The 27,832-nt window shown below is 47.5% G+C and overlaps 1 protein-coding gene across 1 annotated transcript in view; it reads left to right on the top strand.

Moving 5' to 3' along the window:
- LOC140417960 (uncharacterized) overlaps window positions 1-27,832 on the top strand; it is an 89,243-nt gene that overhangs the window by 10,744 nt on the left and 50,667 nt on the right. The window contains 1 exon segment of the mRNA XM_072501391.1: window positions 21,279-21,464. Coding sequence (XP_072357492.1) covers window positions 21,279-21,464 — 186 coding nt within the window.

Here is a 27,832-nt window from a genome sequence, read left to right as displayed (position 1 = left end):
GTGATCATCTTTCAAAATTCTATAGATTCTGGAATGGTTCCTGCAGGTTGGAAGGTGGTAAATGTAACCCCACTATTTAAGGAGAGAGAGAGAAAACGGGGAACCACAAACCCATTAGCCTGACATCAGTAGGAGGGAAAATGCTACAATCGATTATAAAGGATGTGATAACATACGAATTAGGAGCAGGAGTAGGCCACTCGGCCCCTCGAGCCTGCTCCACCATTCAATAAATTCACGGTTGATCTGACTTTAACCTCAGCTCCACATTCCTGCTGAACCCCCGATAACCTTTCACCTTCTTACTTGGCAAGAATTTATCCAGCTCTGCCTTCAAAAATATTCAAAGACTCTGCTTCCACTGCCCTTTGAGGAAGAGAGTTCACAACCATCGGAGAAAAAAAGTTCTCCTCTGCCTTAAATGGGCAAGTTTTAACTTTAAAATGACTCCAATTTCTAGATCCTGCCACAAGAGGAAAAATCCTTTCCACATCCACCCTGTCAAGACCCCTCAGGAGCTTGTACGGTTCAATCAAGTCACCTAAACTCGATCGGTCACAAGCCCAACCTGTCCAATCATTCCTCATAAGACCAGCCTCCAATTCCAGGTATGAGTCCAGTAAACCGTCTCTGAACTGCTTCCAACACATTTATATCATTCCTTAAATGAGAGCAATACTGTACACAGTGCCCAGATGTGGTCTCACCAATGTCCTGTATAACTGAAGCATAATCTCCCTATTTTTGTATTCAATTCCCCTCGCAATAAACAATAACATTCTATTAGCTTTTCTAATTACTTGCTGTACCTGTATACTCGCCTTTTGTGATTCCTGCTCTTGGACACCAAGATCCCTCTGAGTCTCAGAGCTCTGCAATCTCTCACCATTTAGATAATAAGCTTTTTTATTCTTTTTGCCAAAATGGATAATGTCACTTTTTCCCACATAATACTCGATTGGGCAGATCTTTTCCCACTCATGTAACCTATCTATATCCCTTTGTAACCTCCTTATGTCCCCATCACAATTTACTTTCCTACCTATCTTTGTATCATTGGAACATAGGAGCAGCAGTTGACCATTCAGCCCATCGAGCCTGCTCCACCATTCAATACGCTCATGGCTGATCAACCACTTCAGTGCCTTTTTCCCCACACTATCCCCATATCCGTCAGTCTCTGCTTTCAACACACTCAATGACTGAGCTTCCACAGCCCTTTGGGGTAGAGAATTCCAAAGATTCACAATCCTCTGAATAAAGAAATATCTCCTCCGAGACCAATCCTAAGTGGCTTTCCCCTTATTTTGAAATTGTGTCCCCTGGTTCTAGACTCCCCAACCAGGGGAACCACCTCACCTGCACCTACCCTGTCTATTCCTTTCAGTATCTTAAGTTTCGGTGAGATCACCTCTCATTCTTCAAAGCTCTAGTGAATACGGGCCCAGTTTCCCCAATCTCTATTCATAGGACAGTTCTGCCATCCCCTGTGGTCTGTGGTTTCCTGTTTTCTCTCTCCCTCCTTAAATAGTGGGCTTACATTTACCAGCTTCCAATCTAGAGAATTTTGAAAGATGATCACCAATGTTTCCACTGTCTCTCCAGCCGCCTCTTTCAACACTCGGGTAGAGCATCAGCTTTTGGAGATTTCTGATTTATTTTTTTATTGCCACGTGTACCGAGGTACAGTGAAAAGTATTGTCCAACGTACAGTCCAGACAGATCATTCCATACAGGGGAAAAAAAACATTTATTAACTTTAAACCACATTAATTTCTCCAGTACTAGTTTTTCATGATTACTAATCTCTTTCAGTTCCTCATTCTCACTAGTCCCTTGGTGTTCTCATGTTTGGGGGAAATTTCTGTATCCTCCATGAAGTCTCTTGGTTTGGTTTTCAGCAAAGGAGGACCAAGTTCCCAATCCTCAGGTTTACTATGATTTTGGCCACTTTATGAACCTCTTCCTTTGATCTAATGCAATCTTTCACTTTGCTTGTCTGCCACGGTTGCAAAACCTCTGTTGGATTTTTGTTTATTAAGGAGTCTATATTTTATGTAAATATGTAACAATTCCTCAAATACTTGTGATTGCCTGTCTATCGTCATACCATTTATTGTAATTTCCCAATCTAGCACAGACAACTGTGAATACAGGCCCAGTTTCCCCAATGTCTCTTCATAGGACAGTCCTCGGTGGTAAAATGTGCCGTGGCCTGTATTTTAGACTCGATAAAATCAGACACTTTAAATTAAAAATTGGCCATTTTAAATCGAGCCACAGCCAGCTCCAGCAACCAGCCTGAATACACTGAACTCCGACAAGCTGTCAGCACATGTCTGGAGCTGCTCTGCTCCATCAATCACCAATCAAGAGATAATTGGCTCTATTCATCGATTGATTGTTTTGAATAGACAAAGTTACATAACAAACAATGCACCGGGAAATGGACTCCTGTGGACAGCTTTCCGGTGTCCTGCTGAGTGGCCATTGGTAACTCCATTGGGTGGTGCCACTCCCACCCTGTGACCTCATCGGCTGGGTCAGAGAACATTCTGGAAGGACACAGAAAGGGCATAACGATCGAACCCTCGGACCGCCCAGCAGTGAAGACTCTGAGGTAATCGAGACGACTGACCAGAGACGGAAAGAAGCAGCGGCGAGACCCATCTTCTCGGAAGAAGACCCCGAGGAGATTGAGATACAGAATCAAACCCGCAGCTCGAATGAGTCCATCGGCTCGGGTACTATTGAGAATCTTGGGACTGTAATTAGTGGGATAATTTAAGAGTAACTGTTTTACTGCTTGTGGAATAAAGTTATGTGATTTATACACTCCGTTGCCCTTTGTTTACCTGGTCAATAAAGATACTTGGGTAGAACATTTGATTAATAAAGTGTCTGAGGTTTTATAGACACAACACCTCCCATCCCTGGAACAAGTCTGGTGAACCTTCCTTACTCCCTCTGTGGCAACATTATCTTTCCTGAGGCAAGGGGAGTAAAACTGCACACATACTCCAGCTGTGGTCTAACCAAGGTCCTATACTATTGAAGCAAGTCTTCACTACTCCTGTGCTCAAATCCTTTTGTGATAAAGACCAACATCCCATTGGCCTTCCTAATAACTTGCTGCAACTGTATGTTAGCCTTCAGTGACTTATTGACCAGGACACCCAGGTCCCTTTGTACATTTACACTTTCTAATCTCTAACCATTTCAGAAATACTCTGCTCATCGGTTCCTCCTACCAAAGTGATAATCTTACATTTTTCCACATTATATTCCAACTGCCACGTCCTTGCCCACTCACTACGTCTGTCCAAATCCTCCTGTAGCCGTTTTACATCTTCCTCAAGATGAATGTTGACAGGCTCTTTAACGGAATGTGAGTCTCTCTTAAGCTAATTGGTAAAGGAGCTAGAGGGGGAGAGCAGATTTTAGTTTTATTTTGACACCATGTTTAAAAATATGGTTCAGAGAGTCAATCGTGATTGACTCGTTTATCGAGTCTTTTTCAGGAAGTAACAAGGGATGTCAAGAAAGGGGAACCTGTAGATGTGGTTTATCTAGATTTCCAGAAGGTATTCGCCAGGGTGCCACATCAAAGGTTTTAATATTAATCTATATTATCACAAGTAGGCTTACATTAACACCACAATGAAGTTACTGTGAAAAGCCCCTAGTCACCACATTCCGGCGCCTGTTCGGGTACACGGAGTATTCAGAATGTCCAAATTATCTAATAGCACATGTTTCAAGACTTGTGGGAGGAAACCGGAGCACTCTGAGGAAACCCACGCGGAGACTGTGCAGACTCCGCACAGACAGTGACCCAAGCTGGAAATTGAACCTGGGGCCCTGGTGCTGTGAAGCCATAGTGCTAACCATTATGCTACCATGCTGCTGATTACACATAGCAAGAGCTCTTGGTGGCACGTGGGGGTGGGGGAGGAGAGAAAAACATCAGCATGGATAGAGGATTGGTTAGCTCACATTAAGCAGAGAGTAGGTATAAATGGGTTACGTTTGGGTTGGTAAGATGCGATGAATGTCACAAGGATCAGTCCTGGGCCCTCAACTATTTTACAATCTATATGAACGAGTTGGATGATGGGGTTGAATGTATGGCGACTAAATTTGCTGATGACACAAAGACAGGTAGGAATGTAATTTGCGAAGTGAACTTGAGGAGTCTGCAAAAGACAACAAATAGGTTAAGTGAGTGGGAACAAATTGACAGACGGACCATAACTTGGGAAAATGTGAACTTTGCAGAAAGGGTTAAATAAAACAGAACATTATTTAATTGGAGAGAGATTGCAGAACTCTGAGGTACAGAGGGATCTGGGTGTCCTGGTACAGGAATCACAAGTTAGTTTGCAGGTACAGCAAGTGATTAGGAAGGTCAATGGAATATTGTCATTTGTTGCATAGGGACTGGAATATAAACGGAGAGATGTTTTGCTGCAGTTGAACAGGGCCTTGGTAAGACCATGTTTGGAGCACTGTGTACAGCTGGGTCTTTTTATATCAGAAATTAGATAATTGCATTAGAAGCAGTTCAGAGAAGGTTGACTCCGGATTCCTGGAATGAGGGGGTTATCCTCTGAGGAAAGATTTGATAGGTTGGGCCTGTATCCATTGCAGTTTAGAAGAATGAGAGATGATCTTATTGAAACACGTGAAATCCTGAGTGGAACTGACAGAATGCGGAGAGGATGTTCCCCCTTGTGGCAGAGACTAGAACTACATTTAAAAAGGATTTCCCATTTAAGGCACAGATGAGGATATTTCTTTGTGGGGTCTATGAGTCTGTGAATCTCTCTTCCCCAGGGAGTGGTGTAGTCGGGGTCATTGATGGACCACCAGACGGATGACCAGCCTCACTGAATGTCTCAACATGAGAGTTTTAAATGGATTTTCAATGGCCCCTCTCTTTATCGTGAACCCTCAGGAGGAGTTCAACAGGTGAGAGAAAACTCAGAGCTCTGGCCTCACAGTTGCAAAATCAGAACAGAAATGACAATTTGGCAACAGCTCCCAGGTTGTGCAGAAAGAGGAAGGTATTTGGTCACAAGCCCTCGGTTGAGAGAGATCTGCTTTAGCTTCTAGTGGCATTTAATGGGCTGGCTGGAAGCATTTAGAAATTGCCAGGCTGAGAGGTAATAGAGAGAGTCCAGACTTGCTGTGTGCTGCCTTCCAGGTGTAAATACAAGTGAATTAAAATGGAGATTGTGTCTTCTTCTCGCCTTCCCTTCAGAGGTTTCTGAAGGGTTCCACCAATCACAATGAAGAATGGGGTAAGTCTCCGAATTTTAGAAGATCTGATTGACTGCTAGTCAAGTCCATCAAAATTACATCACGGGACCCTACCACACAGCACAGAGGGGAATCCCTTTGGCCAGTTCAACTAACAGCTTGCAGCCGGGGGGTTTCCAAAGTCTGTTGTTCAAACCCAGAATCTGCAATGGTGCAGCAACCAGCAAGACAGTAATAGAAAGGGAGTCATGGATCAGAGAAGGATTTTAAAAAGATTCCTTACACATGGACCAATTACAAAACCTGTCATTGAACCATCTGTACCCGCCCAAGCCACGTCAAACTCTCAAACAATTGTCTTCCCCACGCTCCGTCCCCGGTACAGGGAGTCAGCATTCCCATGCGAAGCAGTGAAAACATGGTGGCCTTGATACCGAGGTGTTGACTAGGATTCCAGGCCCTCTTGTTTTCGCTGTCCTCTGGGAGCTGTTTATCTCCCTGTTCCCACACAGCAAGTCGTCTGTTCTCAGCTCTGCTCAATTTCTGCTGGAGTTTGGTCCCTTTTACACCATCAATAAAACATTTGGTCAGTGAAGACCCAAACCACAATTTCCCATCCTGTCACCTGTCAACCATCCTTACCCAGAGCGTAATCACAACAGGAATAAAAATAGGAGAAGTGGAACAATCAAATTCAAAATAAATCCACAGCCAGTCATAGAATTAAATTTAATGTTCACTAATTAGCAAGAAAACCTGAAGTAGGGGGTTCTCCAGGATTCTTACAGTCCACACCTTGAGGGGGAGGAAAACTCTCTCTGACGCCTCACTCAATTTCATTCAGTTATTTTCCCGTTCTGTTCTGGCTCCGCCTGGGGTAACATCTACTCGATCTTTTCTCCTGAAGGAGCACCGTGAGTTCCAGGTTCCTGGCACATTAGGACAGATGCTTCAAGCAACAGATCAATCATGGATGTAAAAGATTCTCCAGCTCTCTCTTTGTGGACAGTTCTTACTCAGTATTATTTCTCCCAAGCCCTTCATTGTCCCATTATCGCTTTAATTTCACTCCCACTTTGCCCATGTCCAGTGTGTTTAATTCTATCCTGATTGTTTTAAAGTCAGTTTCTCTCTGGAGTGTGTCAATGTCTTGATGATGTCACAATGGTGTCTCAATATCCTGGCCACATTAACCATTTCATCTCCTGCTGTGTCTCCAGTAGCTGTGTGCGTTTGGGACCCGGTCTTCAGTCCATTTCACCGTGAATTTAGGCTTGTGTTTTTCACATGTAACAAATCACAACTGCACACCCACACCGGTATCCCAAAATCATGTCACATATTCTTAACTCTCAGATGCTCTGATGAAAAGATCAAAGTGAGTGTCTGTCTTTCTTATCTGCCCTGTTATGCTGATATTTTATGTTTCAAAAAAATATATATTTTATTAAAGTTTTTCAATCAAAAATTTTCCATTTTTACAACGTAGTGATAAAATATACATTGATCGTTATTTAAATAATATATTAAACTAACAACAAATGAGGAAAAAATAATACAGAAGAAGTAAATATAAACAACTAGCATAAAAAGAAAGAGAAGAACAAAAAACAAAACACAGAATAAACACTGTGTAAATAACCCCCCCACCTTCCCCCCTGGGTTGCTGCTGCTGTCATTCCTGTTTTCCATTATCGCTCCGCGAGATAGTCAAGGAACGGTTGCCACCGCCTGGTGAACCCCTGAGCCGATCCTCTTAGTGCATATTTTATTCGTTCCAGTCTTATGAACCCTGCCATGTCGTTTATCCAGGCCTCCACGCCCGGGGGTTTCGCTTCTTTCCACATAAGTAGAATCCTTCGCCGGGCTACTAGGGACGCAAAGGCCAAAACGTCGGCCTCTTTCGCCTCCTGCACTCCCGGTTCTTCTGCAACCCCAAATATAGCTAACCTGGTTTGACCCGGACCCCCACCACCTTTGAGATCACTCTTGCCACACCCACCCAGAACTCATGCAGTGCCGGACATGACCAGAACATGTGGGTGTGGTTCGTCGAGCTTCCCGAGCACCTCCCACACCTATCCTCCACCCCAAAAAACCTGCTCAGTCTTGCTCCCGTCATATGCGCCCTGTGTAGCACCTTGAATTGGATCAGGCTAAGCCTGGCACAAGAGGACGAGGAATTTACCCTGCTTAGGGCATCTGCCCACAGCCCTTCCTCAATCTCTTCCCCCAGCTCCTCTTCCTATTTTCCCTTCAGCTCCTCCGTCATCGTCTCCCCCTCGTCTCTCATCTCCCTGTATATTTCGGACACTTTACCTTCACCAACCCATGCCCCCAAAATCACTCTATCCTGGATCCCTTGCGTCGGGAGCTGCGGAGATTCCCTCACCTGTTGCCTCGTAAATGCCCTCACTTGCATATATCGGAAAGCATTCCCTGGTGGCAACTTGTATTTTTCTACCAATGCTCCCAAACTCGCAAATGTCCCGTCCACGAACAAGTCCTTCAACTTCCTAATTCCTGCTCGCTGCCAAGATTGAAATCCCCCATCTATCCTCCCCGGGACGAACCTGTGGTTGTTCCTTATCGGGGACCACACCGAGGCACCCGTCACTCCCCTGTGTCGTCTCCACTGCCCCAGATCTTCAAAGTCGCCACCACCACTGGGTTTGTGGTGTATCTTTTCGGGGAGAATGGTAACGGCGCCGTCGCCAGCGCTTTTAGACTTGTTCCCTTACAGGACGCCATCTCCAGCCTTTTCCACGCCGCCCCTTCTTCTTCCCTCATCCACTTACAAACCATAGACACATTGGCGGCCCAATAGTAGTCACTCAGACTCGGCAGTGCCAGTCTCCCTCTGTCCCTACTGCGCTGCAGGAACCCCCTCTTTACCCTCGGGGTCTTTCCAGCCGACACAAAGCACATAATGCTCCTGTCTACTTTTTTGAAAAAGGCCTTTGTAATCAGGATGGGGAGGCACTGAAACACGAAAAGAAACCTCGGGAGGACCACCATTTTAACCGCCTGTACCCTGCCCGCCAATGACAGGGGCACCATATCCCACCTCTTAAAGTCCTCCTCCATCTGCTCTACCAGTCGCGTCAAGTTAAGTTTATGCAAGGTTCCCCAGTTCCTGGCCACCTGAATCCCTAGGTATCGAAAATTCCTTGCTACTCTCCTCAGCGGCAGATCATCTATCCCCCTGCCCTGTTCCCCGGGGTGCATTACAAAAAGTTTGCTCTTTCCCATATTTAATTTATATCCCGAGAACTCTCCAAACTCCCTGAGTGTCTGCATTACCTCTGGCATCCCCTCTACTGGGTCCGCCACATATAGCAGCAAATTGTCTGCATATAATGACACACAATGTTCCTCTCCCCCTCTGAGCACCCCCCCCCCCCCCCACTTCTTAGAGTCCCTCAGCGCTATGGCCAATGGATCGATTGCCAGCGCGAACAGTAACGGGGACAGGGGGCACCCCTGTCTTGTACCCCTATGTAATCGGAAGTAATCCGATCGTTGCCTATTTGTAACAACGCTTGCCACCGGGGCCCCGTACAGGAGACAACCCCATCTAATGAACCCCTCTCTAAACCCAAATCTCTTTAGCACCTCCCATAAATCGTCCCACTCCACTCTATCGAATGCCTTCTCTGCATCCATCGCCACCACTATCTCCGTCTCCCCCTCCGGTGGGGGCATCATCATCACCCCCAGCAACCTTCGTATATTGGCATTCAATTGTCTCCCTTTAACAAACCCTGTCTGGTCGTCATGTACTGATATTTTATGTTGTGGCCGGGCTTTCAAATGTGGATTTCTTTAAAATAAAGTTCATGGGCCAGGGTGTAAATATATCTGGGTGGCACGGTGGTCACCACTGCTACCTTAAGACGCCGAGGACCCGGGCTCGATCCCGGCCCCAGGTCACTGTCTGTGAGGAGTTTGCACATTCTCCCCGTGTCTGCGTCGGTCTCACCCCCACAACCCAAAGGATGGGCAGCTGGATTGGCCACGCTAAATTGCCCCTTTATTGGAAAAAAATAATTGGGTCCTCTATTTTGTTTTTTAAAAAGCATGTCAATATTTCCAAGAGAAAGTGATCAACTTTTTCATCCCGTCTGCACATTCCAGACTTCCACTAGAACGTAGGAGGATACCAGATTGATATATTCCATTCACCCACACCCAAGTAAACATTCCAATCATTTATTGTCCAGGACAATATTCCCAGTATCTTTCAAACAGAAATTAAACATTCCCGTTCGATCTCAGGTATTAACATATTCTGTTTGTTTGTTCATGTCAGGCTGGGATTGTTCACCTCGGAGCAAAGGAGGTCGAGGGGAGATTTGAGAGAAGTGGACAAGATTATGCTAGGTTTATTTGATTTGATTTATTGTCACATGTATTGGTGTACAGTGAAAAGTATTGCTTCTTGCATGCAGTACAAACAATGCATACCATATATAGAGAAGGATGGAGAGACTGCAGAATATAATGTTACAGTCAGAGCTAGGGTGTAGAGAAAGTATCAACTTAATACGAGCTAGGTCCATTCAAAAGTCTGATGGCAGTATGGAAGAAGCTGTTCTTGAGTCGGTTGGTACGTGACCTCAAACTTTTGTATCTTTTTCCTGACGGAAGAAGGTGGAAGAAAGTATGTCCGAGGTGTGTGGGGTCCTTAATTATCTTGGCTGCCTTTCCGAGACAGCAGGAATTCTAGACAGAGTCAATGGATGGGAGGCTGATTTGCGTGATGGATTGGGCTACATTCACGACCTTTTGTAATTTCCTGTGGTCTTGGGCAGAGCAGGATCCATACCAAGCTGTGATACAAACAGAAAGAATGCTTTCTATGGTGCATCTGTAAAAGTTGTTGAGAGTCGTAGCTGACATGCCAAATTCCCTTAATCTTCTGAGAAAGTAGAGTCGTTGGTGGGCTTTCTTAACTATAGTGTCAGCATGGGGGGGACCAGGACAGGTTGTTGGTGATCTGCAAACCTAAAAACTTGAAGCTCTCGACCCTTTCTACTTCGTTCCCATTGATGTAGAGGGGCATGTTCTCCACTACGTTTCCTGATGTCGATGACAATCTCCTTCATTTTGTTTACATTGAGGGAGAGATTATTGTCGTCGCACCAGTTCACCAGATTCTCTGTACCATTCCTGTACTCTATCTCGTCATTGTTTGAGATCCGACCCACTATGGGGGTCTCATCAGCAAATTTGAAAATCGAGTTGGAGGGGCGGGGAATATTTTGATGCGGCGAATGGTAATGACCTGGAACTCACTGCCTGTGAGGGGCAGGTGTTGTGTGGAAATGAAGACAATGCAGGATTTCAAATGGAAATTGGATCGGCATTTGAGGGAACTAAACTGCGGGGCTGCAGGGATAGAACGGGGCACTGGGAACATATCAGCCATGACAGAGTCAATGGATGGGAAGCAGGTTCGTGTGATGGACTGGGCTGTGTTCACGACTCTCTGCAGTTTCTTACGGTCTTGGGCCGAGCAGTTGCCATGCCAGGCTGTGTTGCAGCCAGATAGGATGCTTTCTATGGTGTATCTGTAATAATTGGTAAGATTCAATGTGGACATGCTGAATTTCCTTAGTTTCCTGAGAAAGTATAGGTGCTGTTGTGCTTTCTTGGTGGTAGTATCGACGTGGGTGGACCAGGACAGATTGTTGGTGATGTGCACACCTAGGAATTTGAAGCTGTCAACCATCTCCCCCTCGGCCCCATTGATGCAGACAAGGGTATGTACGATGTTTTGCTTTTTGAAGTAAATGACCAGCTCCTTAGTTTTGCTGACACTGTTGTCGTTACACCATTAGGTTCTCTATCTCCCTCCTGTACTCTGACTCGTTGTTGATTGAGATCCGATCCAATACGGTTGTGTCATCAGCAAACACGTAGGTGGAGGTTGAGCCACATTTTGCCACACAGGGTGTATAGTAGGGAGCTAAGTACGCAGCCTAGTGGAGCACCGGTATTGAGGACTATCGCGAAGGAGGCATTGTTGCTTATCCTTACTGATTGTCATCTGTGGGTCAGGAAGTCGATGATCCCGTTGCAGGGGGAGGAGCCAAGTCCTAAGTTTTGGAGTTTTGATACGAGCTTGGCTGGGATTATGCTGTTGAAGGCGAAGCTGTAGTTAATGAATAGGAGTCTGACATAGGAGTCCTTGTTGTCGAGATGCTCCAGGAATGAGTGTAGGGCCAGGGAGATGGCGGTGGCATCTGCGGTGGACAGGTAGGGCCATGGCGTCTGCGGTGGACCAGTTGCGGTGGTATGCAAATTGCAGTGGATTAAGGCACTCTGGGAGTCTGGTGTTGATGTGTCTCATGGCCAAACTCTCGACGCACATCATAATGATCGATGTCAAGGCCACCGGATGGTAGTCGTTGAGGCATGTTGCCTGGTTCTCCTTTGGCACCGGTATGGATGGTGGTCTTTTTGAAGCAGGTGGGAACCTTGAAACGGAGTAGGGAGAGATTGAGGATGTCCGGAAACACATCCGCCAATTGGTCCGTGCAGGACCTGGCTGCTCGACCAGGGATCCTGTCAGGACCCACCGCTTACCGAGGGTTCACTTTCAAGAAGGCCAATCTGACTTTGGAGGCTGTGACGGTGGGTATGGGTGTGCCCAAGGCTGCTGGGGCAGTTGACAAAGGTTTGTTGGTTTCCTGAAGTGAACATAGAATGCAATGAATTAGTCTGGTATTGTCTTTTGATGACCCTGTTCGCTTTGCAGAGGTCGCACCTAGATTTCTTGGAAAGGTCAGGGTCACCTGTCTTGAACTCCTCAGATGTGGCCTTCAGCAGGGAGTGAATCTCCCGATTAAACCATGGTTTCTGGTTGGGTAACGTACGTACTACCTTCTTCACGCAATCTTCTACCCACTTGCTGATGAAGTCTGTGATGGTGCTGGCATACCCGTTTAGGTTGGCTGCTGAGTTCTTGAATATGGACCAGTCCACTGACTCCAAGCAGACACGCAGGAGCTCTTCCGTTGCCGCAGACCAGCATTGCACGACCTTCTTAATCGGATTCTCCCGTTATGTTTCTGCTTGTATGCCGGGAGAAGGAGCACCGTCTTGTGGTCCGATTTTCTGAAGTGTGGTTGGGGGATGGATGGATGGCGCCCTTGATGTTTGTGTGGCAGTGGTCAAGGATGTTGGGGGCCCTGTCGGGACAGGAGATGTGTTGGTGGAATTTTGGCAGTACACTCTTGAGGTTGGCCTGGTTAAAGTCCACGGCCACAATGAACAAGGCCTCCGGGTATTCTGCTTCATTGTTAGGTGTGACCTCGCTTGTGTTTCATCAGATTTGATGAGGTTCTAAAACTCTTTGTACAGTGAGAGCAGCTGAACGGTCTCTCCTCAGTGTGAATGCGCTGGTGGATCATCAGTACCTGAGAGCTTTTAAACCCACTCCCACAGTCGGAGCATTTAAAGGGTCTCTCACTGGTGTGAGTGACATTGTGGCTCAGCAGGCTGGATAATTGACTGAATCCCTTCCCACACACAGTGCAGGTGAATGGCCTCTCCCCAGTATGAACTCGCTGGTGTGTCTGCAGGTGGGCTAACCGAGTGAATCCCTTATCACACACAGTGCAGGTGAATGGCCTCTCCCCGGTGTGAACCCGATGGTGGACCAGCAGGTTGGGTAACTGAGTGAATCCCTTCCCACACACCGAGCAGGTGAATGGACTCTCCCCAGTGTGAACTCGATGGTGTCTCTGTAGGTGGGATAACCGAGTGAATTCCTTCCCACAGTCCAAGCAGGTGAATGGCCTCTCTCCAGTGTGAACTCGTTCGTGTCTCCGCAGGTTGCCAATGTCAGTGAATCCTTTTCCACACTGGGAGCAGGTGAATGGCTTCTCTCCAGTGTGACTCCGTTCATGCCTTTCCAGCTCATGTGGGGCTGTGAATCCCTTCCCACATACAGAACAGGTGAACGGCTTCTCTCCAATGTGACTGCGTTGATGCCTTTCCAGCCCGAACGGGCCTTTGAATCGCTGCCCACAGTCTTCACAGTTCCATGGTTTCTCCATGGTCCGGGTGATCTTGCGTCTCACCACGTTGGACGATCAGTTGAAGCTTCGTCCACACACAGAACACGTGTACAGTCACTCCCTGATGTGAATTGTGTGATGTTTTTTCAGGCTGTGTCACTGGTTAAAGCTCTTTCCACAGTCAGTGCTCTGTAACAGTCTCACACGTGTGTGTGTGTGTCTCAGTGCTTTTCCAGTCACACTGATGTTTAAAATCTTTTGAAGCAGACAGAATAGACAAACATTTCTCCTTCTAGATTCAAGACCGATGATATTCGGTTCCCAAGAATTGTGTGACTTAGTCAGTTCTTGACGTGATATTTAGTTTGAGATATCGGCCTCAAGCCCCTCTTATTCTAACTTCCTGCAAGAAGATTTGACAAAAGTCATCACTGTCAGTACAGGCTAGAAATTCAGAACAGACAATTCTAGTTTCTATCGAACATTGTTTGCTCTCTCTCTTTCCCTCAAATTCCCTAAATCTCCATTCCACACACTCTCCCTCCATTCTCACTCTGCTGTATCTAATATTCCCCCTCCCAATTCTCCTGAAGACACTGAATCGGGCTGATTGACACATCCATGCTCACTGCTTCCTGTCCTGGACACAGAGGCTGCCAGACAGATATATGTCTATGTTACTGGACGATAAATGTGTGTAATGTACAGACTGGATTCACTTCCTTCCCCTCCCAATTCTTATGAAGGTGCTGATTGATGCTGATCAACAAATCTAAACTCATTACAACCCGTACAAGAGTAGAGACTCTCTATCTAAATACATTTACTGATTAGAGATAGGGAGATCCTGAGGAAGAATTTTATTTAGTCATGGAGTGGTCATGAACAGGAACCCACTACCCACAAGGGTTGTGGAAGTCGAGATGATCAATAATTCAAAATAAAATATGAAGAAAATAAACTATCAGGTGAACAGGGATATCGAGGGGGAATGGGACTGACTGGATTGCTGTACAGAGAGTCAGCATTGACTTGAGTTACCAAATGGATTCTGTCAGTGCTGCAATGACTGTATGATTGGAAATATATAATGTAGGTACAGCACTATATTACACAAATAGAAATAATAATACATGTATTTTATGACAGAACCATCAATAATATATCTAATACATTCCATATAACACTAGATATATCTCTGTCCAATATAAAAAAATTAAAAATTCATTTACGGGATGTGGGAGTCGCTGGTTCAGCCAGCATTTATTGGCTATCCCTAGTTACCCTTCAGAAGGTGGTGATGAGTTGCCTTCTTGAACCGCTGCAGTCCTTGAGTTGTAGGTACATCTCCTGTGCTGTCAGGGAAGGAGTTCCAGGATGTCGCCCCAGCAACAATGAAGGAAGGGCGATATATTTCCAAGTCCGTCTGGTGAATGACTTGGAGGCGAACCTCCAGGTCGTGGGGTTCCCAGGTATCTGTTGCTCCTGTCCTTCTAGATAGTAGTGGTTGTGGGTTTGGAAGGTGCTGTCAGAGGAACCTTGGTGAGTTACTGCAGTGCACATTATAGATGGTATACACGGCTGCCACAGTTTTCCAGTGGCGAATATTTGTGGAATGGGGAGCAGTCAAGCAGGCTGCTTTGTTCTGGATGGTGTAGAGCAGCATCTTGAGTGTTGTTGGAGCTGCACTCAACCAGGCAAGTGGTGATTATTCTATTACACGCCTGACTTGTGCCTTGTTATGGTTTGGGGACTGGCTTTGGGGGTCAGGAGGTGCGTTACTCGCTGTAGTCTTTGACCTGCCCTGGTGGCCACCGTATTAATATGACTGGTCCAGTTCCGTTTCTGATCAATGGTAACCCTCAGGATCTTGGTTGTGGGGATTCAGTGATGGTAATGCTACTGAATGTCAAGGGGCGGTGGTTAAATTCTCCTTTGTAGAAGATGGTCATTGCCTGACACTTGTATAGCACAAATGTAACTTGCCACTTATCAGCCCACATCTGGATACTGTCCCGGTCTTGCTGCATTTGGACTTGGACTGCTTCATTATCTGAGTTAGAACATAGAACAATACAGCGCAGTACAGGCCCTTCGGCCCACGATGTTGCACCGAAACAAAAGCCATCTAACCTACACTATGCCATTATCATCCATATGTTTATCCAATAAACTTTTAAATGCCCTCAATGTTGGCGAGTTCACTACTGTAGCAGGTAGGGCATTCCACGGCCTCACTACTCTTTGCGTAAAGAACCTACCTCTGACCTCTGTCCTATATCTATTATCCCTCAGTTTAAAGTTATGTCCCCTCATGCCAGCCATATCCATCCGCGGGAGAAGGCTCTCACTGTCCACCCTATCCAACCCCCTGATCATTTTGTATGCCTCTATTAAGTCTCCCCTTAACCTTCTTCTCTCCAACGAAAACAACCTCAAGTCCATCAGCCTTTCCTCATAAGATTTTCCCTCCATACCAGGCAACATCCTGGTAAATCTCCTCTGCACCCGCTCCAAAGCCTCCACGTCCTTCCTATAATGCGGTGACCAGAACTGTACGCAATACTCCAAATGCGGCCGTACCAGAGTTCTGTACAGCTGCAACATGACCTCCCGACACCGGAACTCAATCCCTCTACCAATAAAGGCCAACACTCCATAGGCCTTCTTCACAACCCTATCAACCTGGGTGGCAACTTTCAGGGATCTATGTACATGGACACCTAGATCCCTCTGCTCATCCACACTTTCAAGAACTTTACCATTAGCCAAATATTCCGCATTCCTGTTATTCCTTCCAAAGTGAATCACCTCACACTTTTCTACATTAAACTCCATTTGTCACCTCTCAGCCGAGCTCTGCAGCTTATCTATATCCCTCTGTAACCTGCTACATCCTTCCACACTATCGACAACACCACCGACTTTAGTATCGTCTGCAAATTTACTCACCCACCCTTCTGCGCCTTCCTCCAGGTCATTGATAAAAATGACAAACAGCAACGGCCCCAGAACAGATCCTTGTGGTACTCCACTTGTGACTGTACTCCATTCTGAACATTTCCCATCAACCACCACCCTCTGTCTTCTTTCAGCTAGCCAATGTCTGATCCACATCTCTAAATCACCCTCAATCCCCAGCCTCCGTATTTTTTGCAATAGCCTACCGTGGGGAACCTTATCAAACGCTTTGCTGAAATCCATATACACCACATCAACTGCTCTACCCTCGTCTACCTGTTCAGTCACCTTGTCGCGAACTGTGCTGAACATTGTGCAGTCATTCGCAAAAATCCCCACTTCTCACCTTATGATGGAAGGAAGGTCATTGATGAAGCAGCTAAAGATGGTTGGGTCTGGGAATGTGCCCTGAGGAACTCCTGGAACTGAGATGATTGACCTCCAACCACCGCAACCATCTTCCTTTGTGCCAGGTATGACTCCAACCAACAGAGAGTTTTCCCCAATTCCCATTGACTCCAGTTTAGCTGGGGCTCCTTGATGTCATACTCGGTCAAATGCTGCCTTGATACCAAGGGCAGTCACTCTCACCTCACCTCTGGCATTCAGCTCTTTCATCCATGTTTGAAAGCTGTAATGAGGTCAGGAGCTGAGTGACCCTGGCGGAACCCAAACTGAGCGTCTACGAACAGGTTATTGCTCAGTAAAGTGCTATTTGATTGCACTGTTGATGACTCCTTCCGTCAGTTTGCTGATGATGGAAATAAACTGATAGGGAAGGAATTGGCTGGGTTGAATATGTCCTGTTTACTGTCCGCTTAAATGTCAGCCATCTCCTGGGGAAACCAGCCCTTTAATTGTGAACATTGGGAAAGAGACCATCCTTTTAGCCAGACAAATAAATGTGTCAAGCTGAGGGAGCAAAGGATGTCAATGTCTTTGAGAGAGAGCGAGAGAGACCTGGGCCAAGCTTTCCAGAGTCTGCACCCTCCCTGAATTCACTTCCTTTCTCTACAGTTATTGCAAGTCACCAATTGAAGGTCAGAATGAGAAGAGAAAGGAAAGTATTTTACTCACAGATGTTGCAGACAGGAGTCTGTGTGAAGCTCAAGCTCATTCAGGGTTGGAGGAACAACAGCTTTGCTCGGCAGAAACCTCCATGTCCAGCTTCCGCATTGAGACAATGTGGGAGCTCTGATTGGCGGAGGAGCAGGGTCCTTCCGGTCCTCCAACCTTCCTATTGGTCACAACTCAGCAGTGTCACCGGAGGTGAGCTCCCTCTGCACATGCGTAGAGTCCCCTCTCCCTGAGACCATGCGCAGTCCCGGGTCGGGAGAGAGGGAGTCATCGATAACCGGAACTGTCAGCCGGTTGCCTGGAAACCTTGTCTTGAGGGTGGGTCGGGGAGGGGAGAAAAATGTACGGGGGCGGGGCTCCTGTATCCGCGCGCCGGGCGGGTGCACTCAAATGCAGTGACGTCACTGCGGAACGGATTTATTCCTTTTGGTTGAATTAGAGGACGAGCTCCTTTGTGATGTCACAATGTGGAGGTTGGACAATGAGTTTCAGACTAAAACTTCCTCCTCTGGGCAACATCTGGGAGCAAATCAATGTCTGCCGCTTTCATAAGGTCATAAGATATAGGAGCAGAATTAGGCCATTTGGCCCATCGAGTCTGCTCCGCCATTTGATCATTGCTGATTTCATCCTGGCCTTATCTCCACTGTCCTGAGAGTTCTTCAGAACCCTTCAACCCAATTAAAAATCTGTCTAACTTCTCCCTAAATTTACTTACTGTCCCAGCTCCACCGCACTCTGGGGTAGTGAATTCCACAGATTCACAGCCCTTTGAAGAAGCAGCTTCTCCTCAACTCTGTTTTGAATTTGCTACCTCTTATCGTAAGACTATTACCACTCCTTCTGGAATGCCCCACAAGAGGCAGCAGCCGCTCCAAGTCTACTTTATCTTTCCATTTATTTTCTCATTCTGAGGGGACATTGGTGACTTGCAGCAACTGAAGAGAAAGGAAGTGAATCCCGTCTGTATGTTGCACACATTTTGAGTTCAGTAACATAGACATATTTCTGTCTGGCAGTCTGCATGGAGATTTTCAGGCCTCTCCAAGACGGGGAGCAGGGATCTGTCAGTCAGACTGAATCAGCACCTTTAGAGAATTGGGAGGATGAATATTACAGCAGAGTGAGAATGGAGAAAGTGTGTTGGATGGCGATTTACAGCTTTTGAGGAATGAGAGAGGAAAGAATGTTTCATAGGAACTAGAATTGTCTGTTCTTAATTTCCATTTGTTTTACAGGATATTAGATGATTTACCGAAAAAAAAAGACTTCAGGATTTGGAAGAGTCACTTGGTTGTGGGCAGCATGGTGGCACGGTGGTTAGCACTGTTGATTCACAGCTCCAGGGTGTCAGGTTTGATTCCCGGCTTGGGTCACAGTGCGGAGTCTGCACGTTTTCCTCGTGTCTGCATGGGTTTCCTCCGGGTGATTATTATTATTATTTATCAGGACCTGAATATCATCAGGAGAACCAACACTGCAAAAGACACTTCTGGAGTTAAGGATTGCCAGTCAGGCAAAGGAATAGAATGGAAGTAAACACAGGAACGAAGAATCACATTGGGCAGGTTCCAGGAGAATTGAGTGACAACTTCAGCGACGTAACCATGGAGTGTGATTTTTGATTGTCTTAAAAGTAAAAGGGCAACGTTCTGTTTATAGTTGAAGCGATAAATTCCCTATAAAAATAGTGTTTAGGCATTGTTGCTTCTAGTTTGTATGTTGCAGTAAAAGTCATAAACTTGAAGTTTTTGTCTTATGATTCTTTAGTTTGTTCACTGGGTTTAGAATTTACCTTTTGAAGTTACTGATCTTTTCAGAGATCTTACACAGTTGATCTTGAGTTACAAGTTTCAACTTCCCATTTAAGCCTCAGGAAACTTGCTGTCTCTCTGTTGCTCATGTCAGTGACAGCCCAGTAACAGAGCTGAGGGCTGGAGATGCTGTGACCCCTTGTAGGAGCTGGAATCAGTAGAAAGAACCATAGTTTCTGATTGAGCTTTGTGTGAGCTGTCTGACCATGATGATATAAACAATAGCTAACCAAGTAATATGTTGTGATGAGGGTTTAGAAACAGACCCTGGGGAGACAAGTTAACTGAAGCTGTGGGTTTGTCAGCTGTACTGTGAAACCAGGCATCCAACAGCCACAGAGACCTGTAATATTGGACACTGGGTTTAACCCTGTTCTGTATCAAACAGACCTATCTGATACTGGGGGTGATATAATTAATCTGACCCTTAATTCATTCAATTCCAAAAGTGAATAACATTGATTCAAGTACAATGTTTGCTCTGTTAATCTGTGAATAAAGTGGTGTCAGTTCATGCATATCTGTGTCTGAACTCAATTTCATTACTTATTTTTGTTACTGACTAGGGTCTCTCCCACTCTCTGGCGCTCCTCTCTCTGGTGCCTCTCTCGCCCTCTGTCTCTCTGTTCTCTCTCTCCTCTCGAAGTCTCTGGTGCTCTTATCTTCAATGCCTCTCTCTCCCTCTGCTGCCTCTCTCTCTCTTCAATGCTTAGGAAGGCAGGTAGGGGCAGCAGGATGGCACAGTGATTAGCATTGCTGCCTCACGGCGCCGATGTTCCAGGTTTGATCCCAGCTCTGGGTCACTGTCCGTGTGGTGTTTGCACATGAAATGAAATGCAAATGAAAAATGAAATGAAAATGAAATGAAATTCACCCTTGTTTGCGTGGGTTTTGCCCCCACAACCCAAAGATGCGCAGGGTAGATGGATTGGCCACAATAAATTGCCCCTTAATTGGAGAAAAATGATTGGTTACTCTACATTTATATTTAAAAAAAGGAAGGCAGGTGGGATAGTTTCCTTTGGTAGCCGAGGGCCAAGAATATAAGAACAGGGAGATTGTGCTGGAACTGGATCAAACACCAGTTAGACCACAGCCGGAGCACTGTGGACATTTCTGATCACCACATTACAGGAAGGATGTGATCACACGAGAGAGGCTGCAGAGGGGATTTATGATGATGTTACCCAGGAGGGAGAATTTTAACTATGAGGAAAGATTGGAGAGGCTGGGGTTGTTCTCGTTGGAACAGAGGAGGCTGAGGGGAGATTGAATTGAGTTGTGTGTAATTCTGAGGGGCTCAGATGGAGTGAATATTCCCCTCAGCAGAGCCCAACCCCTGCAGTCAAATATGAAGTCGCTGGTGTGTCAGGAAGTGGGATGAGTGAGTGACTCTCTATCCGCACAGAGAACATGGAAACAGCAGCTCCCCAGTTTGAACTCGCTGGTGTGTCAACAGGCTGGAGGATTGGCTGAATTCCATCCCACTCCTGGAGCATTTTTCAATGTCCTGTCCCCAGTGCCAGCAGGCTGCCTGACTGAGAGAAGCTCTGTCCACAGACAGAGCAGATGAATGGCCTGTTGTTAATATGTTGATGCTGGTATTCCGGGGACTTCCGGTGACAACATGTCGTTGGATGTCACATGTTAGATGGCTCCTGCCAGAGTCTCTGACTTTTGGATGTTTATGCCCAGTTTTGGGTCAGTTTTTAGATGAGTTGTTGAGGGACGTCATAAGGAGGCTGACGAATGTCGAAGTCCCAGAGGAAAGGTGCTGGAAAGAAGGGGGCGAGCGAAGGTCCGCCAGCGAGTGCTGCTGTGAGTCCTGCAGGAAGGAAGGTGGCGGGGGCTGGGTCATCGGGTGGGGCCGCTCCCCTCACCGGGGAAACTCTGACCGAGGTGATGTCAGAGCTTCAAACATAAGTAGATATTACCCCTTTGAACTGAATTGGCCACATTCCTCTTGGCGGTCTGTTCTATTCTCTGAGCCATCACCCATTTGTCCCGGCTGATCCTCGGTCGTCGCTGAAACGGAATCTTCGATGCTTGGTTCTTATTCTCCTTCTGACCCGTGTACCACACAGGTCAAATTTACTCTACTTCGAACTGTCGAATGACATCTTTCTTCTAACCACAGATCCATTCTTCAGACATTGTGGTTAAATGTGTCAACTCAGGTTCTGCTCAGCATTTCATTGGTGGTTTGGGAGGCTCCGAACGCGGTCATAAGGGGGGAGGTGATCCTGTTTCAGGCCAAGGTGGATAGGAAGGAGAGGGAGAAACGCCAACAACTGATGGAAGAGATTTTGGAGGTGGATGGGAGGTACGTGGGGGGCCTGGACCCGGGGCTCCTGGCAAAGAGTAAGGAGTTGCAGGCGAGGTTTGACCTATTGTCCACAGGGAAAGAGGTGCATCAGCTGAGAAGGGTAGTGGGGCTGTCTGAGTCTCGGGGGAAGGCAGAGTGTAGGTCAGCTACGTAGGGAGGCCGCAGCAAGGGAGATAGTTTGGGACAGGATGGAGGAGCTGGTGGTGGCTCTGGAACAGATTAATAACAGATCGGGACTTGTATAAGGAGTGGGAGATGATGGAGTTTTGGGGTGGGTTAGAGTGCCTGAGGTTGAGGGGGGTGGAGAGGGCAGGGTTGGAGGAGCTGATAAGGGTGGAGAAGGTGAAGATGGCGATTGGGAGGATACAGGCAGGGAAGGCTGCGGGGCCAGATGGGTTCCCAGTTGAATTTTATAAAAGATTTAAGGATAAGCTGGCGCCTTTGATGGTTAATGTTCAAGGACGCAATAGACAGTGGTGCCTTGCCGCAAACGATGGGGCAGGCGTCCATCTTCTTGTTGCTTCAGAAAGGCAAAGATGACTTCAGGTGGCAGCCATGGAGTGAGAGGTCACTTATTTGGTAGCTCCCGCTCGTGGTGGACCTTTGGGACCTTTTCCCGACTTATTGGGGATTTGATCGGTAAAATTGGAGACTGGTGAGGTAGAGGAGAAGAATCCCCTGCCAGTTTATGGAGACGTGGATCAGAAGTGGTCTGGAAAGGGGAGACTATTGGGCAAAGAAGGGAGTGAAGACTGCACAGGAAAACATGGCGGAGGCTCAGGGACTGGGATTGCCGGCCCAGTGGTCAATGGAGCAGCTGGTGAAATTCCTTCAGCAGAGCTTCGCCAAGCAAAGACAAGAGTACCTGGACCCGATTAAGACGGGGATTGACCGGGTGGGGCAAAGATTGGAAGCCCAGGGACAGGCGATCCAGAAGGTGGAAGAGGCGGTGGCTGAGCAAGAGGACCAGCTAACCGCGATGGCAGTGGAGCTGATGAGGGACCATCAGAATAGGCTGCAAGAGAAGGTGGAGGATCTGGAGACAGGTCACACAGGCAGAACCTGAGGATCGTTGGCCTCTCGGAGGGCATTGAGGGTTCGGACGCAGGGGCATATGTAGCGCGTATGTTCGAGGATCTGCTGGGGGAAGGCTTACTCGACCCTTGGAGGTGGACAGGGCGCACAGTGCACTTGAGTCGGTTGATCCGTGACCTCAAATTTTGGAATCTTTTTCCTGACGGAAGAAGGTGGAAGGGAGTATGTCCGGGGTGCGTGGGGTCCTTAATTATGCTGGCTGCCTTTCCGAGGCAGCGGAAATTGTAGAGTCAATGGATGGGAAGCTGGTTTGTGTGATGGACTGGGCTACATTCACGACCTCGTGTCGTTTCCTGCGGTCTTGGGCAGAGCAGGCTCCATACCAAGCTGTGATACAACCAGAAAGAATGCATTCTATGGTGCATCTGTAGAGGTTGGTGAGAGTCGTAGCTGACGTGCCAAATTTCCTTAGTCTTCTGAGAAAGTAGAGTGTTGGTGGGCTGGCCTAAGAAGGGTGATGGTTGATCGGCGGTGGGGGGTGGGTGCTCCCCGACCAGGCTGATCACATGGAATGCGAGAGGGCTGAATGGGCCGGTCAAGAGGGCTCGTGTGTTCGCGCATTTGAAGAGGTTGAAGGCGGACATGGCAATGTTACAAGAGACACACCTGAGGGTAGTGGATCAGACTAGGCTGAGGAACGGGTGGGTCGGGCAGATATTTCATTCGGGGCTAGACTCGAAAACTAGGGGGGTTGCGATCTTTTTTTAAATATAAATTTAGAGTAACCAATTTCATTTTTCTCCAATTAAGGGGCAGTTTAGCGTGGCCAATCCACCAAACCTGCACATCTTTGGGTTGTGGGGGTGAAACCCACGCAGACATGGGGAGAAAGTGCAAACCCCACATGGATAGCGACCCAGGGCCGGGATTCAAACCCGGGTCCTCAGTGCCACAATCCCAGTGCTAACCACTGCACCACATGCTGCCCCTCAGGGGGTTGAGATCTTGATTAATAAGCGGGTGTCATTTGAGGTCGGGAATATAGTGGCGGATCAGGGGGTAGGTATATCATGGTGAGTGGGAAGCTGGAGGGGATGCCGGTGGTATTAGTGAATATTCACGCACCAAATTGGGACGGCGCAAAGTTTATGAGGTGGGTGTTGGACGGCCAAGAACGAAGGAATTCTCTTTTTTCCCCACGTGCACAAAGTGTACTCCAGGATGATTTTTTTCATTTTGAACAAGGCTTTGCTGGCGGGAGTGGTGGATACCGAGTATTTGCCGATTGTTGTGTCGGATCATGCCCCACACTGGGTGGATCTACGGGTGAGCAAGAAGTAGGGTCAGCGACCGCGCTGGAGATTGGATGTAGGATTGTTGGCGGATGAGGGGGTGTGCGGGTGGGTGAGGGAGGCCATCCAGAATTATTTGGAGATAAATGACACGGGAGGTTTCGGCAGCAGCTGTTTGGGAAGCGCTGAAGGCAGTGGTTAGGGAGAAGCTAATTTTGATACGGGCTCATGGGAAGAAGGTGTAGTGGGTGGAGATAGATAGGCTGGTTAGGGAAGTACGCCAGGTGGACAGAAGGTATTCTGAAGCCCCGGAGGCAGGGTTCCTGAAGGAGCGGCAGAAGCTGCAGATGGAGTTTGGTCTGTTATCCACAGGGAAGGCGGTAGGGCAGCTGAGGAAGGCGAGGGGGGCGGTTTATGAGTATGGGGAGAAGGCCAGTAGGATGCTAGCACACCAGCTAAAGAAGAGGGAGGTGGCCAGGGAGATAGGAAGAGTGAAGGACAGACGGGGGAACACGATCTTGGACCCAGCGGGGGTGAATGGGGTGTTTAAGGAGTTTTATAGTCGGCTGTATGAGTCGGAACCCCCAGCTGGGGTGGAGGGGATGAGGCAGTTTTTGGAAGGGTTGGAGTTTCCGAAGGTGGAGGAAGGGTTAGTTGAGGGGTTGGGAGCCCCGATCGGGATTGTAGAAGCAATGGAGGGAATGGAGGCCATGCAGTGGAACACAGGGTCATTATATGCAGGCGACCTCCTCCTATACATTTCTGACCAGTTAGGGGTGTTGGGGGAGATTTTGCGGATCTTAGGGGAATTTGGCCGGTTCTCGGGGTACAAATTGAAGATGGGTAAGAGCGAGGTTTTTGTGATCCAGGCGAGCGGGCAGGAGAGGAGACTTGGGAAGCTGCCGTTTAAAATGGTGGGAGTTTCCGTTACTTGGGAATTCAGGTGGCACGGGGATGGGAGCAGTTACATAAATTAAATTTGACCCGGTTAGATGAACAAAGGAGGAGGACTTTCGGAGGTGGGACATGCTCCCGTTGTCACTGGCGGGGAGGGTACAGACCGTAAAAATGACGGTCCTCCCGAGATTTCTGTTTGTTTTCCAGTGCCTCCCTATTTTTATACCAAAGGCCTTTTTTAAGCGGGTGAACAGGGTGATTTCTGGTTGTGTGTGGGCGGGTAAAACCCCGCGAGTAAAGAAGGTGCTGTTAGAATGGAGCCGGGGGGGGGGCACTGCCGAACTTTAGTAACTACTACTGGGCGGCAAATATAGCCATGATCAGGAGGTGGGTAGCGGGGGAAGGGTCAGTGTGGGAGTGGGTAGGGGCAGAATCATGTAAGGGCACAAGTTTGGGGCATTGGTAACGGCCCCTCTGCCGTTCTCCCCAGCCCGATACTTCACAAACCCAGTGGTAGTGGCGGCTCTGAGAGTTTGGGGGCAGTGGCGGAAACATACGGGAGTGGGGGGAGCATCGGTGTGGGCTCCAATTTGTGGCAACCACTGGTTTGTCCCGGGGAGGCTGGATGGGGGGCTTCAGAGGCGGCAGAGAGCAGGGATTGAGAGGCTAGGGGATCTATTTATTGATGGAAGCTTTCCACATTTAGAGGATTTGGAGAAGGAGTTTGAATTGCCGCGAGGGAATGGGTTTCGATATCTGCAGATAAGGGATTTTGCGCGAAGGCAGGTTTCGACCTTTCCCCTTCTACCGCCACAGGGGATACAGGACAAGGTGGTTTCTGGAACGGGGGTGGGGGAGAAGGAGGTTTCAGAAATTTACAAAGAACTTATGGAGTGGGAGGAAACCCAGTTAGGTGAGCTAAAGCGTAAATGGGAAGATGAGTTGGGAGGAGAGGTAGAGGCGGGTCTGTGGGAGGATGCTCTGAACAGAGTCAACACGTCCTCATCATGTGCCAGGCTCAGCCTGATACAATTCAAGGTGGTTCATCGGACACACATGACGGTGTCCCGGATGAGCAAGGTTTTTGGGATAGAGGACAGGTGGGTGAAGTGCGCGAGAGGGCCTGCAAACCATGTCCACATGTTTTGGGCATGCCTGAAGCTTAGGGGACACTGGCAGGGATTTGCGGATGTCATGTCCATTGTGCTAAAAACAAGGGTGGCGCCGAGTCCAGAGGTGGCGATTTTTGGAGTTTTGGAAGATCCGGGAGTTCAGGGGGCGAGAGAGGCTGACGTCTTGGTCTTTGTCTCCTTGGTAGCCCGGAGACGGATATTGTTAGCATGGAGGGACTCGAAGCCCCCAAAATCAGGGGTTTGGGTCAGAGACATGGCTGGGTTTCGTAGACTTGAGAAAATTAAGTTCACCCTGAGAGGAGCAACGTTAGGGTTCGTTCGGAGGTGGCAGCCGTTTATCGACTTCTTTAGAGAAAACTAAACTGCCAGCAGAGGCAATAAAGGGGTGGGGGGTGATGGGATAGGGGGGTGTTAGGCTATTTTGTGTCTAGAGTAGGCGTGAGCTGTGGGAGATGGAGGGATGTTTACGCACTGAACTATGTTTACATTTGTATCGCTTATTGTAAGAAAAGCATAAATGCCTCAATAAAATGTTTTTAAAAATCTTTGCCCCTCGCACCTTAAACCTCTGTCACCCGGTAATTGACTTTTCCAACCTGGGAAAAGCTTCTGACCATCAACTCTGTCTGTGCCACTCAGAATTTTGTAAACTTTTATCAGGTCGTCCCTCAACCTCCGTCGCTCGAGTTTCGAATCCGAATTTATCCAACCTCTCCTGACAGCTAATCCCCTCCAGGCCAGGCAACATCCTGGTAAACCTCCTCTGTACTCTGTCCAAAGCCTCCACATCCTTTTGGTAATGTGGTGACCAGAATTGACGGCAATATTCCACGTGTGGCCTAACTAAAGTTCTGTACAGCTGCAGCATGACTTGCCAATTTTTATACTCAATGCCCCGACCAATGAAGACAAGCATAGAATCATAGAATTTACAGTGCAGAAGGCGGCCATTTGGCCCATCGATTCTGCACCGGCTCTTGCACCTACTTAAGCCCACACCTCAACCCTATCCCCATAACCCAGTAGCCCCACCCAACACTAAGGGCAATTTTGGTCACTAAGGGCAATTTAGCATGGCCAATCCACCTAATCTGCACATCTTTCAACTGCGGGAGGAAACCGGAGCACCCGGGGGAAACCCACGCACACACGGGGAGAATGTACAGACTCTGCACAGACAGCGACCCAAGCTGGGAATCGAACCTGGGACCCTGGAGCTGTGAAACAATTGTGCTAACCACTATGCCACCATGCTGAACAAGCATGTTGTATGCCTTCTTAGCTAACCTATCCAATTGCATTGCCACTTTCCGTGTTTTTTGTTGTTGTAAGTTCCCAATCTACCAGACCATGACAGTTTCGTTCTGCGGGAAACACCCAGATAAATTAGGCAAAAGAACCCTGTAACCACCATAGCCCATCTTCATGGCAACATGGCTGCTTTCCAACTAAATATCTTCCAACGTGCAAACACCTTTTCATTCTGTGCTCCTCGTCAAACTTGGAACCAGATAATCGCAACGAGGCTCAAAAATGGTCAGCCCACCGGAGGCAGAGGTGTTAGACCGGCCAGTCCAGCAGAAAGAAACCCTCCAATCATCACCATTCACCAGATGTCAGAATGAACAAAATGCAGTCCTGGATGTCAGTGAGAGCAGAAACAATAACAACGGAGCCAACATCTGTAATTTATTGTGAACTTGTTGGAGTCACAACAGGTACGATGAATCACAAAACCCCTTCCCACATTGAGAGCAGATGAATGGTCTCTCCCCAGAATTAACTCGTTTAGAATTTACCTTTTGAAGTTACTGATCTTTTCAGAGATCTTACACAGTTGATCTTGAGTTACAAGTTTCAACTTCCCATTTAAGCCTCAGGAAACTTGCTGTCTCTCTGTTGCTCATGTCAGTGACAGCCCAGTAACAGAGCTGAGGGCTGGAGATGCTGTGACCCCTTGTAGGAGCTGGAATCAGTAGAAAGAACCATAGTTTCTGATTGAGCTTTG

Source organism: Scyliorhinus torazame, chromosome 5 (genome assembly GCF_047496885.1).
Source record: "Scyliorhinus torazame isolate Kashiwa2021f chromosome 5, sScyTor2.1, whole genome shotgun sequence".
NCBI lineage: Eukaryota > Metazoa > Chordata > Chondrichthyes > Carcharhiniformes > Scyliorhinidae > Scyliorhinus > Scyliorhinus torazame.
Note: the sequence above shows the minus strand (reverse complement) of the source record. Positions and strands in the feature narration are given on the sequence as shown.